General features: G+C 37.2%; 1 protein-coding gene across 1 annotated transcript in view; it reads right to left on the bottom strand.

Moving 5' to 3' along the window:
- Nucleotides 1-322: 322 nt before the first annotated feature.
- HOMER1 (homer scaffold protein 1) overlaps nucleotides 323-20,414 on the bottom strand; it is a 143,660-nt gene continuing 123,568 nt past the window's right edge. Inside the window, exon 9 of the mRNA XM_049648580.1 lies at nucleotides 323-7,697. Within this exon, the coding sequence (XP_049504537.1) occupies nucleotides 7,509-7,697 (189 nt within the window). The 3' untranslated portion in view covers nucleotides 323-7,508. The remainder of the gene's footprint in view (nucleotides 7,698-20,414) is intronic.

The raw sequence follows: 20,414 nt of genomic DNA on the forward strand, positions 1-20,414 counted from the left end.
ACTAAGCCCCTCCACATCTTGAATTTACTCTCAGTAAATGAGGCTGGTCAACTCAAGAGATCTAGCAGTCATCCTGCATTCTTTGCTTTTCCTTGCCATCTACATTAGGCAAGAAGTCCTACTGATTCTACCTCCTAAATGCCCTCTGAATCCATTCCATCTTCTCCATTTCCATTGTCACTGCCATACTGCAGCCTTTCAAGAGAATGCTGGGATTTCCCTAATTGCCTAGACTTATAGAACATATATAAATGTTAAATATGTATATGTATATATATATATATATATATATATATACACATATACACATTAAGTGTATATGTATATACACATTAAGTGTATATATATATATACACACACTTAATGTTTATTTATTTGAGAGAGAGAACACACACACGAGTGGGGGAAGGGATAGAGAGGGAGAGAGAATCTCAAGCAGTCGCCAAGCTCTCAGCAGAGAGCCTGATGTGAGGCTCGATCTCACCAATGGTGAGATCATGACCTGAGCCATAATCAAGAGTTGGACGCTTAACTGAGTGAACCACCCAGGTACCCTCAGAACATATTTTTTATTACATCACTTGTTTACAAAAAAATCCTTCACTATCTCTGTATTACTTTCTGAATAAAATCCGAATCTTCCATATGACTTACAAAGACTTTACTGATCTACCCTTTGCCGCCTTCTCTACCACCATCTTGCTATATCTCCTTCCCTAACATCCTGTGTTTCAGTTCACTAACCCATTCTAATTTTCTCAATGTCTCAATGCTTTCATCTCTCTGGGCCTTTGCACATGACATACTCTGAAGTTCTCTGCAATTTTACCCCTTCTTCAACCAGCTAGCTCCTACGCCTTCTTCAAGATTCAGTCAGGAATCTTCAGTCTTTTGGGAAAGACTTCACAACTCCTCTTCTCTCTGGGATCCCTCATAATAGCGCTCTCCTTTTTGTTTTGTTTTATTTTTTAATGTTTATTTATTCTTGAGAGAGACACAGAGCATGAGTGGGGGAGGGGTAGAGACAGAGACATAATCTGAAGCAGGCTCCAGGCTCTGAGCTGTCAGCACAGACCCCGATGCGGGGCTTGAACTCACAAGCCATGAGATCATGACCTGAGCTCAAGTCGGATGCTCAACCGACTGAGCCACTCAGGCGCCCCAATAGTGCTCTCCTTTATGACAGCACTTGCATACTGTGAAGTAACTGTCTGTATCCTACACTGGATTAGGAGACTCTCTCTCTGGTCTCTATTCCAAAATGGGGCATAGGACATAGTCTGTACTCAATAAATATTCTAGGTTAGAGAGTAAAAGGCCTAAGTGAGGTATCGAGGGATCACTTACAGGTCTGTTAACAAACACTGACCCCACAGCTTGATTTCCAGTGAGATGGCATTTTACTCTGAGTCTTTGAAATTAACACAACTGAAACCCAATCCTACCTCAAAGAGTTAAACGTAAAATTACCATATTGTCCAGCAATTCCATTCCTACGCATATACCCAAATAAATGAAAGCAGGGACCCAAACAATTCATAAATGAAGGTTCATTGAAGAATCATTCACAACAGCCAAAAGGTAGAAATGACCCAAGAGTCTATCAACAGATGAATGGAAACAAAATGTGGTATATCCATACAATGGGGTGAAATTCTGATATATGCCACAATATGGATAAGCCTTGAAAAGTTTATGCTAAGTCAAATAAATAAGCCAGACACAAAAAAGACAAATATCGTATGATTCCATCGGTATCACCTAAAATCTAGGCCATGAGGTACTTCTGCAGCTGATCTAATGATGTGATCAACCTGGAGCCGCCTTGACTTCTGTGCAACCAGAATTGACCACAAAGTCACCTAACTAACACTGACTGCAAAACCCACATCCTGCTGAACTAGTGTTTAGTCTTGGGGGATGAGTTTTACAGGTTTACAGCTTATTTCACTAAGGAATTTAAGAGATGAATGGTCCTCCCAAGGTCTTTATAGATAGTTATAAATAGTTCCTACTTAAATTTTATTGACTGGAACTCTGCATAACAAGCGCACTGTCCTTGGATTATCTGAAGTTTTTAAGTTAAAAAAAATTGGAACTAAAACACACTGCATAAATATGATCGGCAAAGTACCATTTGCAACCAAGTGATAGCAAGCACTGTAAACACCAACGGAGGCTGAAGGACAAAGTTCAAAAGGAGGAAATATAAAATATACAGTTAAGAAGTACCCTAGCAGATATTCTAGAAACAAGGCAGTCAAGCTAGAGGGAAAAACTGTACCAGAAACATGAACAAGATCTCCACCTTCTGACTGGCGTACTGGACGACCAGACTGATCTCTGTAGCAACCCAGCAGGTGAAATCATCTGAGCCTCTTCCCTTTCTTTCCCTCATCCCCCTCGCAAAGGAACACCCCTGCAAGGGCCCCTATACATAGAAATGAAATGTCAAACAGTTAGTACAGTGTCCGTCACATGGCACAGATTCAACAAACACTCCTTTCTGTTCCACTTCACACTGAGGTTGTTGAGAAATCATTTACTTCAAGAGCACCTGCTTTCTGGCCATGTTTTATCAAACAGTCATTCCATTTAAGGTGTAACAATCAAATAAGTCCTACACACAAGTCATGTAGATAAGAACTTACTATACATGCATATATAGTAGCATAGTTATAAAACATAGATAACAAGATAAAACCTTGACTTTTGGTGGAAAAAATACTCACAAAAGACATTTTCCTGTGGTACAGAAATGGGCTTAATTTTGCATCTATTAGGTACTCATTATCATCTTAATTTGGTGTTACTAGGAGAAAGCAGAGTACTATTTCTATCCCTGGGTAGATCTGATGTGAAAAGAATTAAAAAAATTTTTTTTAATGTTTTATTTATTTTTAAGACAGAGAGAGACAGAGCATGAGTGGGGATGGGGCAGAGAGAGAGGGAGACACAGAATCTGAAGCAGGCTCCAGGCTCTGAGCTGTCAGCACAGAGCCCGATGCGGGGCTTGAACTCACAGACTGTGAGATCATGACCTGGGCCGAAGTCGGGCACTCAACCGACTGAGCCACCTGGGCGCCCCTGATGTGAAAAGAATTGGCAAAAGTTGGTCAGAATTCACAGAATGGTGAGTTCTGAATGAGAGGTGTCTTCTGTTAGGTTATAAATGCTGACAGTACAAATGACAGGATCTTCTGAAAGCCCTTAAAATTCATTAAGGCAACCCCAACTTGTTTAGTGAAAAACGACAATGTCTCTGGCTAGCCTGACCTGCCTTAGATAGATAAAGACTGAGGGCAGCACGCTCCCACTCTTTGCTGGCCCCGCTTTCTCAAAAAATATCCTCTCCTCCTCCAGATAAGCTCCTGCCACCTGCTGGAATGTGTTCTTTCATCCAAAGGATAGAAGGGACCTTAATGAGATCAGAGAATTGACCAGAAATAAACTGGGAGCTCGTGGCCTTTTCCCTATTCTAGCATAGATGCAATTTCTCTACCTGGGTCACCTGTTTTGGGTAAAAATAACTTCAAATGTTTCTTTTCTATCTAGTGAAGCAGAAATCACTAGGCAGTGCAGTGCTGATTTGAGTTTTGAGGTTTTTTTCTTGGATAAAATTGTTAGCTATTTTACTAGGTAATATATGAACAACAACAAACCATTTCTTTAATTCAATAATGATGCTTACATTTCTGTGACATGTACATATCAATTTCCCATAAAGAAAAACTGTTGTCAAAATGTAAGGTCCAATTTTAGGTTGGAAAAAATGCATTTCACAATCTAAAGTAGGGTGAATGATTCACCTGCTTCCATTCTAAAATTATCCTTTTCTAGTAGTTTAAAAAATATTCTCTCATTTGAAAATTATCTTCTCAACCAATACTTACTATAGTACAGCATCCTACTTGAGAAAAAAAAATTTTTTTAAACATGTCATTCTGAACTACTTCTTACCTGAAAGCTTCCTCAAGATTTTATATAAATTAATTTACCTTATGAATGGTAAGGAAACAGAGCTAAACATGAAGAAGACAAAAATTCAATGAAGACTATTCCAGGACTTCACGCACAGCTTATCGGGATTGGTAAAATCATTTGATACACAATAAACGACACAATTTCTTAAAAAACAAAACACTGCCACCAAACAAGTTTTGCCTCTGGCCAGTGTCCCTTCCAGAACAGACAGAAAACCAGGTCTGCAGGGAGAAAGCAGCTGAGATGCTCACTCCACAGTTAAACACAAACATGGAAGGCCAGAGCACACATGTGAGAGAAGACATTTAATTTTAACAGGGCAGAAAAGGAGCTTTAAAAGGTGGTAGTTTAATTTCGAGTGTCCCTTTTATTTCCACTTGAAAAAAAAACCTGCAAGCTTTTCCTCTAATTGCTTCCCGGCAGTTAAATGAGAGCAAAACATGAAATCCATGAGAGGGCTGAAGCTCTTCTGTGAGGACAAGGACGGATGTAACTTCATGAACTTTTTTTAATCTGCAGAAAGAAAGGGAGAAAAGAGCGCGAGAGAAGGAGCGAGAGACAAAGAGGGAGAGAAGGAGAGAGAGGAGAAACAAAAACTAATTTTCCAGGCAGGGAGATACTCATAAAACCGTTTATGTCAAAGTTAGGATTTCACAACATAACACACTAAATGTGAAATCCAGTAGCACCTGTAGGAGTTGAGCAAATGCTGCCATCACTAAAATGCCTTTTAAAAAGTATCTGTAAAAGACTGAAGGAAAAAGAAGATAAAGTACATTCTCCAGAGAACAACAAATGTATTTCAAAATAAAAACTGTATTTTTGTTTTTCCTTTTTTTCAGTTGTTTTTTGTACAAGAATTCATAATTATCATATAGTAACTTATACACAATGGGATCGATCTCTGCTCTCCTTTTCTGTGTCACTTCAAGTCCATGTTCAGGCTACAGTCCCCAGCATCATTTTCTGATAAATATATTACCACAATTTGATCTAAATATAGATACATCATATAATACTTGTCTCTGGGAAAAATCAAATTTTAATATGCAAACTTTTATTTCTACAATACAGAAATGGAGAAAACTACAGTAGGCACACAACCTAATTATGACTTGTAGATGACGATTTCTAGATACTCTCCTACTGTAAATTAATACTGAAAACAGTCTTACTAAGAAGATTTTATTTATATGTGCACTTGTGTCCACCTTATCCCATATACTGTACACGTCTAAAGACAATCTGGGAATTTAAAGGTGCAGCCCTCAAGTTGTTAAATCCCTAAAAAAAGAAAAAAAATTAGGCCTTATTGGACAAGGAAAAAACTCACAAAATTTCCAATTTTAAATTTCTTATCAGTAGGAAAATATTAAAAATAATTTTCTGTATATACATATGGGTATATGTATATATTGAATTACACACATGTCTCACGTATCAGTACAACTCAAGTGGAGACATTTTGGTGAGTTATTTTCCCATTAAATGACAACGATGTCAAAATTTAAAAATATCTTATTACATCATTAAAATAATTCACTTACCATTTCAATAGCTTATACTGTTTTTTTTTTTTAATTTTTAACTCTTCATAACTAAATTCCCTGATCCCTAGTGTTAAATCCCCTATTTAAATTAAAATCTGGTGCTCTTTATTACTCAGAAACTGATGGATAAAATCACATCTACTTCAAAATTCCATCAATCAAATAATTTTATTACCTGATTTATCAGAGAAATATCTCAGCTCTGAGCTTGTGTACCTAAATTATCCTCCCTATAATAAACAGGTGAGGAAAATATCCTAAAATAGATGGAGGTAACTTACATGATGTTATAGCACATATAATACATGATGATTAAGTGTCTGATATAAACTTTTCAGAGACACCTGAAAACTCACTTTAGAAACTAACTTTAGAAACAAACCATTTATTTTTCACTCTAATATAAATTAATATGTATGTATTTACATACATACACATACATATATAAAACAAAATTGTCTAGTGTTGCGTTGTTGTGTGAAAAAATGGTTACAAATCGATTAATTAGCTTAATTTTGTACTTAACAATTCAATTGTTTTGGGGTACAAACAAAGTCAGTGCATTCGTAGACTCCACAGAGTCAGATACTCAAGCATACACTTTAAAAAAGAACCCTCCTCAACATCACAGGCATTGTACAGCAAAGATATATGGACTCTGATGCATTCCTAACTCCATAAGCAGACTAGACAGCACTTGGCTCACTTTTAAAATAGCTTCTTCAAAGAAATATAGAAAGAAATGCATGTTTGCTAAAAGTCTTTTAAAATTACATCAAAACAACATTAAAACTTGTTCATTGAGAAGAGCCTGTTGAATTCTTGTTTTGAAATGCCTAGTTAACAGTTCAGAATATTGCCTTGTGAGGTTTGACTAGAGATGTGGTTGATGTGAAGACCCAGACAGAGTACACGGCTCCAACCCCCACAGTCCTCTGATTGGCTGTTTGATGGAAATGGATCCCCTTTAAAATTGCTATACACCTTAAAATGATCTATAATAAACAGTTCCCCAGTAACCATTATTATTTGTAAATTGAAATGCATTGATCATTCAGAAAAGATTTCTTGCAAAATATATAAATAAATGTAACTGCATATTCTGTAAATATACTTAACATTGCTAGACCAGACCGTCAATGACGGGCTGCTGTATTTCAGTACTGTGTGTCAAATTTATTAGAAATTTAAAAAGAAAAATTTCTGAGGGACTCAGCTGCCTTCGTTAGTTGGCTTTAAAATGTGTAATAAAATGGGAGACAATATCTTCTCATAAATACATGGAATCAATGTGGAAAAGTAAACTATACAGCAGACAAGATTAAAGAACACCAGAGTGTACCAGAGTGGTCACCGAGTGAAATATCTTCCAGTATAAAAAAAGGGAAGAACTCTATACACCCAGTTCTAGTTAAGTATGTTTCAATTAAAGATACAGCTCTCTCTCACTCCTGGCAAGAATTAATTGGTAATGGCACTGCTTCTTAGCAGTGCAAAAATATCCTGAGAAATTATTCAGATTACAACAGAAGACAGGGCTTTCATCACTAAGTTTTTGCACAAAACACAGCTTTAGATATCATAAATAAATTAATTTAAGAAGCAGATAACCTTCACTGTGTTGAACACAAAAAGGGGATGTGACCCAGACATTGTTAATTCTCCCATTGGCTAATATCAGAAAAAAAAGATTGCATTAAGTGTCTATTTATAACTTTCTAGTTAACTATGGCCAATAATATACATGGAGGTAATTTGTAGTTCAAGTTTTCATCTCTTTTTTTTTCCCCAACTAGCTACAAGCTGAATTCTAAAATTTACACTGAAATATACAATTCCAATTTTCAAAAGATCATCCTCCTGGAGGAGGAATGATATTCAATTTTTTTGTGCGATCTTGATGCAGAGCCCAAACAGTCCTATGAAGAGAGACAGTGTATTTTTTAATCAATTGGCACTGAAATTTAACTTTTCTTAGCTGCATTCTAGTAGCTTGGCCAAGTTATCTCGTAACTCTGTTAGTTCAAATATTTTTCCATCAAGAATTTCTAAGAGTGTCTTCAGGTTATTGCGAAAAGCTTCTTGTTCATTCTGACTTTTCTCCAGACGTTGCTCTAAGTCAGACAGCTGTCCCTCCAGGTCTTTGTTCCGAATTTCTACTTCCTTTAGAAACAAAAGTGTGATATATATACACAGGTCAGTTCATGACTTAGAAAGCAATATAACTTTTGTTATTACTAATATTCTGGTAGTTAATGCACTTGGACGAGTAGGAGGATGAGTTTCTGAATCTCAAGGTAGTACCATTTAAAGAGATTTTTAGAATTTTGCCATCTGAGAAATCCATGCATTTTATGGACAGGCTTGTTCATGAATCCATCCATCCACCCGACAAAAACTTGCTGATTGCTTACTTTGTGCTAGGCAACCCTTCAGGCACTTCAAATACTTAGATAGGATTAAAGACCCATTTTGTGGATTAGCTACATCTCATGTCAATTTCTGCCTGCCTATTCTTCTTATTGCACAATTGCGAACACACTCAGGTGAAAGCAAACAGAGAAAAAGACAAATTTTTTTCTCCTCATTGGCAATTCCTGAGAAAGATTGTGGGAAGACAACAACTTCCTAAAATGTGGTGTTAGGAACCCCTGAGCATGTTCATTATTCTTTGTTTTGCCTATCAAATGGATCGAGGTGGCAGAGCAAACAGCTCAAGGGCTAAAAACTATAGTCAAGACGTGTAATAAGTATACATATGAGAGAATTAGAAAGCTGACATTCCAATATACTGCAAATCATGGAAAGAAGAGAAAACAACAAAAGGGAAGTAAAGGTACATGACAATTTTTTTTTAAAAAACAGAATGAAGTCCAGCATACTTAAAAATTAGAAGTTATTACCGCTCTAAAAATGTTCCTGAGCATAACGAATATAATAAGTGACTCTAAAAAATAAAAGGATATAGTGAGCTAGAGACTTAAATTTGGTTAAAAATTCTAAATGAGAAAAACGGCAGAAAACAGACTATTACACTTTAAATAAGCTATTCAGATAAGCAATTCATAGAAAGTTATATATTCTTTCTGGAAAGCTCATTTTTTTTTTTTTTTTAAAGTAGGTTCCACACCCAGCATGGTGTCCAACACAGGACTTCAATTCACAACCCAGAGATCAAGAGTTGGAAAGCTTAACTGACTAAGCCACCTAGGCGCCCCAGGAAACCTCACTTTTTAAATTTTTCAAATGTTATTTATTTTTGAGAAAGAGAACACAAGCAGGGGAGAGGCAGAGAGAGAGAGAGAGAGAGAGAGAGAGAGAGAGAAAGAGGGGGAGGGAGAGAAAGACACAGAATCCAAAGCAGGCTCCAGTCTGTGAGCTGTCAGCACAGAGCAGGGCTTGAATCCATGGACTGTGAGATCGTGACCTGAGCCAAAGTCGAACACTTAACCAAGTGAGCCACCCAGGCGCCCCTTAAATTTTTTTAAAGTTTATTTATTTTTGAGAGACAGAGACAGAGCATAAGCAGGAGAGGGATAGAGAGAGGGAGATACAGAATCTGAAGCAAGCTCCAGGCTCTGAGCTGTCAGCACAGAGCCCAACACAGGGCTCGATTCCACAAACTATGGGATCACTACCTGAGCTGAAGTCTGACGCTTAACCAACTGAGCCACCGACGCGCCCCCAGGAAAGCTCACTTTTACATCTGAGAGGAATTAAGTGATTGACACAAATTATATTTACATATATAAATTATATGGAACAAAGACAAAATTTTGGTGTTAATAATACAATATGAATCAGCCCGAGAAAACATTATGTTTCAAGTGTTAAAGCATCATTTAAATGTAAATCTCTAAAAAAATTACAGCAAGTCTAAAGGGTGGTGGAACATTTTTTTTTTAATTTTTGAAAGAATCCGGTAAATGTTAAATGAAAAAAACAATACCAAGCAGCAGAGTGCAAATAGACAAAAATTGGTAGGCATGAGGACAAGCACTGGAAATTACTGTACATAATAGGAAATGGTTGCAGTTGTTAGGATTATGGGTATTTTTACTTTTTATATTTACTTCTCTTTTTTTTTTAATTTTTTTAATGTTTTTATTTATTTTTTTGAGACACAGAGAGACAGAGCATGAGCAGGGGAGGGGCAGAGAGAGAGGGAGACACAGAATCTGAAGCAGGCTCCAGGCTCTGAGCTATCAGCACAGAGCCTGACGTGGGGCTCGAACTCATGGAGTGTGAGATCATGACCTGAGCCGAAGTCGGACGCTCAACGAACTGAGCCACCCAGGCACCCCTGTATTTACTTCTCTTACAATACCTGTAAAAATTCAACTTTTGAGAAAAATAACTGGGAATTTGGCTTGAATACACAGAAGAAGGTAATCCTGATCTAGGATTCTGAACATAAATGTTCACTTGCTCTGACAGAAATAACTAAGAGAAAGGCCTAAGCAAGAGTCACAGAGGAGCTGCAAGAACCTGGGAAAATATAATAAAGTAATACAGCAGCTCAAATGAGTTATAAATGAAGAATTTAAGAAATCCCAATCTAATATTAAAGCATTTACTGATGAGCGGCACCTGGGTGGCTCAGTTGGTTAAGCGTCCGACTTTGGCTCAGGTCATGATCTCACGGTTTGTGGTTGGAGCCCGACGTTGGGCTCTGTGCCGACAGCTCAGAGCCTGAGTCTGCTTCAGATTCTGTGTCTCCCTGTCTCTCTGCCCCTCCCCTGCTCATGCTCTGTCTCTCTCTCAAAAATAAACAAACATTAAAAAAAAGTTAAAAAAAAAAAAAAAGCATTTACTGTTAGATATTTCCCAGTATGTTTCTAATCTTTTTCCTTTGAATAATCCACAAAGAGAAGATAAGTAAACTGAGAGCAGGATCTGAAACCAATAAAATACTTATAAATTCATAGGCACATTCATGGAGGCTCCAAACTATGAGGGAGAAAAAAGAGCCTGGGATCAAATGTAAAAATTCCACTCATGATTGCACAGTATGCTCTCTTGCTTGCTTAAACAATAAGCTTAAGAGTAGAATGTTTCCAACTATAAAAATAGACCAAATGTCATTCACTAGAAAACACCCACTTCACCAGGCACCACCCATTATGCCCTCTAAAGCCTTCCTTAAAATGAAAGCCTTCTTTGTTCTCCTTGCCAATCAATGAAACATCCAAACATTTTCAATGGAAGCATGCAAAACACCAAATTTCCTCAGCTATTAAAATTGCATTGTTCTCTCTAGACAGAGTTTCATACTCTCAACCATTTCTCTGATTGGAGGAATGTTAGCAGGCAGGTAACAAAAGGGATCCAATACAGTGCTGACAGTGCTGGTCTATTCTGAAGCAGAGAATATAATCCTAGAGCAAGAATGGCCAACGCTGTGCACATGGGCCAACACAAGGCAATTGGAGCCCTGGTTTGTGGGCACTTCCCAGTAGTCCACCTTATGTCCATGTTTTCCAAGCCTCTTCTTGCCGTTTATTCTCACTCCTAACTTATTCTTCTACTTATAACCACTTGTGTGCTACTAATTTCCTCTTCTCCTTCCCTGACAGGTAACCATGTGCTAGGGGCATCCAGACCTGGTTCAGTCCTGGTAAAGCAATGGAGGCCCTTCGAATGTTTTAAAGGGCAATAATTCAAAGTATAAAGGGGTGTCTGGGTGGCTCAGATGGTTAAGCATCTGGTCCTTGATTTCAGCTCAGGTTATGATCTCATGGTTGGTGAGTTCGAACCCCATGTTGGGTTCGGTGCTGACAGTGTAGAGCCTGCTTGAGGTTCTCTCTCTCCCTCTTTCTCTCTCCCTTAGCAATAAATAAATATAAAAAAAAAAAGTACAAAATCTTAATGGGTAGAAGGTCACTCTCTGTGTTAGATATAGAGCCTAAACACTAGAGTGATTAAAACAATTTTTTACAGAGGCTCCTGGGTGACACAGTCGGTTAGGCATCTGACTTGCATCTCAGGTCATGAAGAAATAGAACAATACAAACTTCAATTTCCAGCAAAGACATTTCCCAAGCTTTCTCTCTTACCTGTCTCCCAAAAAGTGAGTGGTTTTTAACTAAGAATTTGTAAACTACCCAAAACTGCCACTCAGTCCACCAAATACAAAGATGTGACATATCTTCATCTACAGAAACTATAGTAAGATGAAAACAGAAAATGAAACTCTAGACACTTCACTGAATGAAAATACAAGTCCCCACAAAAAACCAACTATGAAGCACAAGAAAACAGAAGACTCCACTCGAAATTAAATATCATCAAACAGCGCACCTGGCTGGCTCAGTCAGAAGAGCATGGGACTCTTGGGCACAAAGGTAGCTCAGTCAGTTAAGTGTCCAACTCTTGATTTCGGCTCAGGTCATGATCTCATGGTTTGTGAGTTTGAGGCCCAAGTTGGGCTCTGCGCCAATAGTGTTGAGCCTCTTTGGGATTCTCTCTCCCTCTTCCTGGCTTGTGCTTGTTCTCTCCCTCTCTCTCAAAATAAGTAAATAAACTTGAAAAAATATTTTTTTTTAAAAAAGGGAAAGAGCATGGGATTCTTGATCTTAGGGTCATGAGTTTGAGCTTCATGTTGGGTGTAGACATTACACCCAAAATAAACTTTAAATACTGTCAAGCATTCAAAATAGAGCCTGAGTCAGATATTAAACACAAAAAACAGAAATGGGCCAAAAAATCAAAAAAAAAAAAAATGAGGAGTGATTAAAGCTTGATAGAAACAGAAGAAAAAGGCAAAATCACATCAGAAATAAAGACTGAATTATAAAATAAAAAATACATTTGCAAAAAAAATACAGTTTATTCAATTATTATTTTTCAACATTCAAGGGAATGTGGGGTGGCTGGGTGGTTTAAGTCAGTTAAGTGTCCGACTTCAGCTCAGGTCATGATCTCACAGTTCATGAGCTCAAGCTCCAACACTGGGATTTCCACTGTCAGCTTGGAGCCTGGAGCCTGCTTCATATCCTCTCTTTCCCTCTCTCTCTGTCTGTGCCCTGCCCGTATTCTCTCTCTCTCTCTCTCAAATAAACATTTATATAAAAAAAAATCAGAGAGAAAGTGGTTGAAACAGAAGACAAAAAAATCCAATCCAGTTACATATCACTAGAGCTCCTGAAGAAGAAAACACCCCAATAAGACAAAGTTAATATTTAAAACTTTTACACAAGAAAACTTCCTGGAAATAAAGGCAGACCTGAATCTACAAATTAAAAGGGCCCACCAGAATGCAAATTGGTGCAGCCGCTCTGGAAAGCAGTGTGGAGGTTCCTCAGAAAATTAAAAATAGACCTACCCTATGACCCAGCAATAGCACTGCTAGGAATTTACCCAAGGGATACAGGAGTACTGAGGCATAGGGGCACTTGTACCCCAATGTTTATAGCAGCACTCTCAACAATAGCCAAATTATGGAAAGAGCCTAAATGTCCATCAACTGATGAATGAATAAAGAAATTGTGGTTTATATACACAATGGAGTACTACAGGGCAATGAGAAAGAACGAAATATAGCCCTTTGTAGCAACGTGGATGGAACTGGAGAGTGTGATGCTAAGTGAAATAAGCCATACAGAGAAAGACAGATACCATATGTTTTCACTCTTATGTGGATCCTGAGAAACTTAACAGAAACCCATGGGGGAGGGGAAGGGAAAAAAAAAAAAAAGAGGTTAGAGTGGAAGAGAGCCAAAGCCTAAGAGACTCTTAAAAACTGAGAACAAACTGAGGGTTGATGGGGGGTGGGAGGGAGGGGAGGGTGGGTGATGGATATTGAGGAGGGCACCTTTTGGGATGAGCACTGGGTGTTGTATGGAAACCAATTTGACAATAAATTTCATATATTAAAAAAAAATAAAAATAAAAAAAAAAAATAAAAGGGCCCACCAAGTACCTGAGAAAACTGACCCTCAACAATCAATTCTCAGAATTATCTTAGTAAAACTATTAGATTTTAAATATAAAGGAAAAATCCTCAGGGCATACAAACAGAATGGGTTCTAAACTTCCAAGGCCAGGCATCTAGACTGGAATAGATTTCTCAAAAGAGACATAAAAACAAGGTAATAATGGAGTGGCATTTTCAAGAAACTCAAAGAAAGAAAATTACAAACCAAGGATTTTATATCTACCTGTCACTCAAGTACTAAGTCTTTTAAAAAAAACAGCTTAAAACCATGAGCTCTTTGGGAACCATCCACTAAAGATAAACTTCATCCAACCAACAGATTATTGTGGAAACTTCAAAGAAAGGACCATGTACTATATGTAATATATATCAAAGAATAAAACAAGGATGGATGATGGTTAAAAAATAATATAAAAATGTTACTAGGGGTGCCTGGGTGGCCCAGTTGGTTGGGTGTCCAACTCATGATTTAGGCTCAAGCCACAATCTTGTGGTTTGTGGGTTCGAGCCCTGCATCAGGCTCAATGCTGATGGCAGAGAGCCTGCTTGGGATTCTCTCTCTCTGCCCTTCCCCTGCTCATGTGAGTGTGCATGTGTATGCTCTCTCTTTAAAGTAAATCAATCAATCAATCAATCAATCAATCAAAATGTTACTTATTCTGACAAAGTAGAAATAATGCAATTAGAAACTAGGAGAAAAAAGGAAAGGAAAAGAGAAAAGCAGAATAAGCTTGCAATTACTGAATATATAATAGTTCAAAGTTAGACAGCATTAAAAACAAACAAACCAGATTATGAAAATTTAAATATGAACACAGGTGACTAGGAATATTTTAAAAAGGTTTAAGTCTAAAGGTAACCACTACAACAAAGTTAAGACGATCTTAAATATCAAAGATACAAAAAGGCAAAGAACACATACAGGGTAAAAGAAAATTCAAATTAACATAATACACGAACACTATTATATAAAATAATGATGACAAGTTGAAACCAAACATAAAAATCATTATCAATAAGGGGCACCTGGGTGGCTTAGTTGGTTGAGTGTACAACTTAGGCTCAGGTCATGATCTCACAGCTCATGGGTTCAGGCCCCACTCTGGGCTCTGTGCTGACAGCTCAGAGCCTGGAGCCTGCTTCAGATTCCATGTTTCCTTCTCTCTCTGCCTCTCCCGACTCACACACACTTTCTCTCTCTCAAAAATAAACATAAATTTTTTTTTAAAAATATCATATCGATAAATATGAATGAGTTACCTAGTAAAAGGAAAAAAAATATAGCTTGGCTCACAAAGCACTATCTGACTATATGTACACAACACACAAGAAGCATTCACAAAAACTGACTTTACATTAGGTCATAAAAAAGTAGTATTAAGTTACACTAAGTATCAATGTTACAAAAATTACTCTGTGATCACAATGCAGTAAGACTAGTAACTGAAAACAAAATCATAAAATAGAATGGTCCTTCCACTGAGAAATTCACTTAAGAAAGCCAAAAAAATGGAGATGGTTTCAGAATAATGAGGAATTTTGATACTGGCAAAGGAAGGACTTTAATGCTAAAAGTCAAAACTCACAATAAAGATATACCCATGATGTTTATGTACCAAGAAACACAGCAACTAACTTCACAATAAGTAGAAATTACAGGAGTTGTAAGGAGACACAGATAAAAACACATTGAAAACAGACTTTACTATGCCACTCTCAATATAGGACAGATTAAGTGGAACAAAGAAAAGGTAAGAATACAAGAGATAAGATACAAAATCAACAAAGAACATTCATAAAAACTGACCATAAATGAGAATATACAACAAAGTGTAGTGAATTATGTAAAGTAGAAATTATATATGGGTGCCTGGCTGACTCAGCTGGAGGAGTCACGGTTCGTGATTCAAGCCCCATGGTGGGTGTCAAGATTATTTAAATAAATAAATAAAACAAACAAAAAAAATCTACAAACCCTTGTGATTACAATGCACTAAAACTAGAACTTAGTAACTAAATCAAAAAACTAAAGTCCTTCCACCAGGAAATAAAAGCACTTTATTCTATTTATTTTTTATTTTTTTAAAGTTTATTTACTTCTTTGGGGGGAGGGGAGGGGCAGAGAGAATCCCAAGCAGGCTCTACACAAAGCCCAATGTGGGGTTCAAACTCATTAATTGTGAGATCATGACCTGAGCTGAAATCAAGAGTTGGACACTTAACCGACAGAATTTACTCTGCCCCTTTATTTTTTGTAATGTTTATTTATTCTGAGAGAGAGAGAGAGAGAGAGAGAAAGTGTGCACAACTGAGCACACAAGTGAGTGATGGGCGGTGGGATGGGTGCACAGAGAGAGGAGGGAGAGAATCCCAAGCAGGCTTTGCACTTTCAGAGCAGAGCCTGATGCAGGGCTCGAACTCAAAAACTGTGAGATCTTGATCTGAGCTGAAATCAAGAGTCAGACACTCACCTGAGAGAACCACCCAGGCATCCCTTTATTTTTTGTAATGCTTATTTATTTATTCTGAGAGAGAGAGAGAGAGAGAGAGAAAGCAAGCAAGCGAGCATGAGCTGGGGATAGGTACAGAGTGAGGAGGGAGAGAATCCCCAATCCCTGAAATGGGGCTTCAACTCACAAACTGTGAGATCATGACTTGAGCCAAAATCAAGAGTCAAAATGCTTAATTAACTGAGTCACCCAGGCACCCCTAAAGCACCTTCTTTTAAACATCTCTTGCATGCAAGGTAAATAAAACCAAAATTACAGAATTTCAGGAAATAATGATAATGAAAATACTAAATACCAGAATCTATGGAATACACTTTAAAGCAACAGAGGAAAATCTATAGCCTTACACATGTATAAATAAAAGTGAAAGAATAAAAATAAAGGAATTAAATTCTCTTCTTAAAATGCTAGAAAAAGAATAAAAAGTCAACCAAAATAAAGCATGAAGCAGAAATAGTAAAGATAAAAGGAGAAATTCATAAGGTAGAGGAAAGAAAGGCAGTGACACTGATGAACCAAGCCAAATATTTTTAAAATAATTTAACAAAATAGGGGTGCCTGGTTAGCTCAGTTGGTTAAACATCCGACTTCAGCTCGGGTCATGATCTCACAGTTTGTGAGTTCAAGCCCCGCACTGGGCTCTGTGCGAACAGCTCAGAGCCTGGAGCCTGCTTTAGATTCTGTGTCTCCTCTTTCTGACCCTTCCTTACTCGCACTTTATCTCTATCTCTATCTCTCTCTCCCTCTCTCTCTCTCTCTCAAAAATAAACAAACATTAAAAAACATTTTTTTTTAGGGATGCCTGGGTGGCTCAGTTGGTTAAGCATCTGACTTTGGCTCAGGTCATGATCTCACAGTTTGTGAATTTGAGCCCCACGTCAGGCTCTGTGCTGACAGCTTGGAGTCTGGAGCCTCCTTCAGATTCTGTGTCTCCCTCTCTTTCTGCCATTCCTCTGCTCATACTCTGTCTCTCTCAAAAGCAAATAAACATTAAAAAAAGTTTTTTTTTTAATTTAACGAAATGGACATACCATTGCTTAACTTTACTTAATCAAGAAGAAAAGGATAATGAACAACTATATAAAATAAGAGTTCTTGCTGAATATATGAAAGCTAGATGGAAAACTTAAACAGTCCAATAGCTACAGAAGACAGAATAATCCAGGAACTACACAAAAAATGCACCAGGCCCCGATGGTGTCAAAGGAGAGTTTTATTAAATGCTCAAAGATCCGATAGTTGCAATATGACATCCATGACGCATAGCACAGAAAATGAAGAAAGTGTATGAAGTATAACTGAAGTATAACTTTAAAAAAATTTTCTTTAAAATTTTTTTTAATGTTTATTTATTTTTGAGAGAAGGAGAGACAGAGTGCAAGCTGGGGAGGGACAGAGAGAGAGAGGGAGACACAGAATCCGAAGCAGGTTCCAGGCTCCGAGCTGTCTGCACAGAGCCTGACGCGGGGCTCAAACTCACGAACTGTGAGATTATGACCTGAGCCGAAGTCAGGACACTCAACCAACTGAGCCACCCAGGCATCCCCCCAAAAAATTGTTTTTTAAGGGGCACCTGGGTGGCTCAGTCGGTTGAGCATCTGAACATGGGATTGTGACCTGAGCTGAAATCAAGAATCAGATGCTCAACCGAGCCACCCAGGTACTCCTGAAGTATAACTTTGTATAAAGTATAACCTTGATACCTAAATCTTATAAATACAGCTTCCCCACAAAGGAAGAAAATTACAGACCAATATTACAAATGAGTATCATGTAAAAATTATAAATAATAAAAGATGAAAATCTAAAACCACATTAAGAGAATAATATATCATAGATAACGGTAATTCCAGTAATGCAAGGGTGGTTTGGTATTAGAAAATCTATTAATAAAACAAAACATATTAATAGATCTAGGGAGGGAATTATGGCTACCTCCAAAGATACTTAAAAAAAGCCATTAACAAAATTTTTGGTAAAAACAGCCAAGAAAACAGGAATGAAAGACAGTCTCATAATATGATAAAATATATTTTAGTGTTAAATCCAGCATTTTATTAATGGAAAAATAATAGAGGCATTTTCACTAAGATAAGGGACAAAAATAAGCCCATAAACTCCACTACTGTTTGACACTATACCATTGTTTTGTTTTTAATGGTTATTTATTTATTTTGAGAGAGAGAGAGCACATGTACAAGCATGTGAATGGGGAAGGGGCAGAGAGAATCGTAACCAGGCTCTGTGCTGACAGCACAGACATGGGGCTCAATCTCATGACCCTGAGATCATGACCCCAGCCCATATCAAGAGTTGGACACTCAATCGACTGAATCTCAGAGGTGCCCCTTTACTACTGTTTTTAAGGTGTAATTCGACAAGAAAAATCAACAGAGGCATAAGAATTGGAGAAATAAATAAAATTATCTCTGTTTGCAAATTATGTGTTATCGTACCAAAACAATCTTACTGAATCAATGCAATAAATGACAAAACAAGCTCAAATAATAAAACAGTCAGGTAGCAGCATATAAAATAAGCATACAGAATTCAACATATACACACAATAATCAAATACAATGATAGAAAAAATCCCATTTGAAACAAAAAAAGACAAAATATGGATAAACAAGAAATATGCAAAAACACACAAAAACCTTAAAACACTCCTAAATAAATTTTAAGCAATCCCAATAAAAGTTTTTTTATAGAGCTACATTTTTAGTTGACACAAAAACTGGTATTGAAGTTAATACTGAAGTTCATATGATAAAATAAATATGTAAGAATATTTAGAAAAGCAATGAAGAAGAAGAAACGCTGTGAAGATTAACTGGCCTTCCCAGACATTAAAGCTGCTACAATTAATGCAGTGTGGTACTGACACATGAATAGAGTGACCAATGGGGTAGAACAGGAAGTCCAGCAATAGATCAAAATACGCATAGAAATCAAGTATCTCCAATCTCTGGAAAAAAGAATGATGTTTTAAATAAATGGTAATGAGATAACTGGACAGGCATTTAGAAAAATATGGAATTGGATACCCATCTCATACCATACACAAAAAAATAAACCCCAAGTACTCGAAGATCTAAAGGTAAAAAACGAAACCTTGTAAGTACTAGAGGGAAATATGTATAAATTCCTATATCATCTGAGTTTAGAAGAGTTATCTAACTCTATTATTCACAAGCCACAAGCAAGTAAAGAAAGGAAGAAATCTGACTACTACATAAAGCAACACTATCTTGGAAAAAGTAAAAAAAACAACAAACTGGGAGAAAATATTTGTAACATGTAATCAGATATATAAAGAACTCCTGAATACAAAGAACTCTTGAAAAAGGACCAAAAATCCTATCGAGAAAAGGCAAAAGACATGAACACCCAATCCACACATGTACAAAAAGATACTGAAAAGATCTTTAAGCTTATGAAGGAAGTTCATGTGACTCATAATAATACGAGATACACAAGAGATACCATTTTTCACCTATCACACAATTAAGAAGTATGACAACACATTTTGTTGGTGAGGCTATGGAGACACATGCACTCATGCTGGTGGTATGAGTGAGCACTGCCACAATTCATTATGGAGGGAAACTGGACAATATTTAACAAAACTACTTATGTGTTTATCTTCTCACTAAGAAATCTTGCTTCTAAGAATCTTTCCTGTGGGTGGCTCAGTCAGAAGACCATGAGATTCTTTTTTGTTTTTTTAGTGTTTACTTATTTTGGGGGGGGGGGGGGGAGAGAGAGAGAGAGAGTGTGCGCATGGGGGAGGGGCAGAGAGAGAGAGAGAGAGAGAGAGAGAGAGAGAGAGACAGACACAGGATCCAAAGCAGGCTCCAGGCTCTGAGCTGTCAGCACAGAGCCTGATGTAGGACTCGAACTCACAAACCACAGGATCATGACCTGAGATGAAGTTGGACACTTAACTGACTGAGCCACTCAGGTGCCCAACCATGAGACTCTTGATCTTGGGGTCATAATGAGCTCAAGCCCCATGTTGAGTGTACAGATTACTAAAAAAAAACAAAAAAAACAAAAAAAAACAAAAAAAACAAAACAAAACTATCCTGAATATACACCTCCAATGATAACAAAATACCTATGCACAACATTACTTGTAGTATTGTTGCAGAACACTGGAAATAGCCTAAATACCCATACAAAGGAGTGGCTAAATAAACTATCAACACATAGAAATGAAGTACTATACAACTGTAACAAACATGAACAAGATCTGTATGAACTGACAGAGTGATCTCTACAATATGTTTCAGGTTAAAGAAGCAAAGTGCAAAAGAATAATCTAGTGGATGATATCATTTAAAAAAGGGGAGGAGAGGGTAAACAAATAGATCTGTTCATTTGTGTAAAAAGAAACAGAGAAAGGATCAACCAGAAACTAATGTGACTGGT

Source organism: Panthera uncia (assembly GCF_023721935.1).
Source record: "Panthera uncia isolate 11264 chromosome A1 unlocalized genomic scaffold, Puncia_PCG_1.0 HiC_scaffold_17, whole genome shotgun sequence".
In the NCBI taxonomy this organism is placed as follows: domain Eukaryota; kingdom Metazoa; phylum Chordata; class Mammalia; order Carnivora; family Felidae; genus Panthera; species Panthera uncia.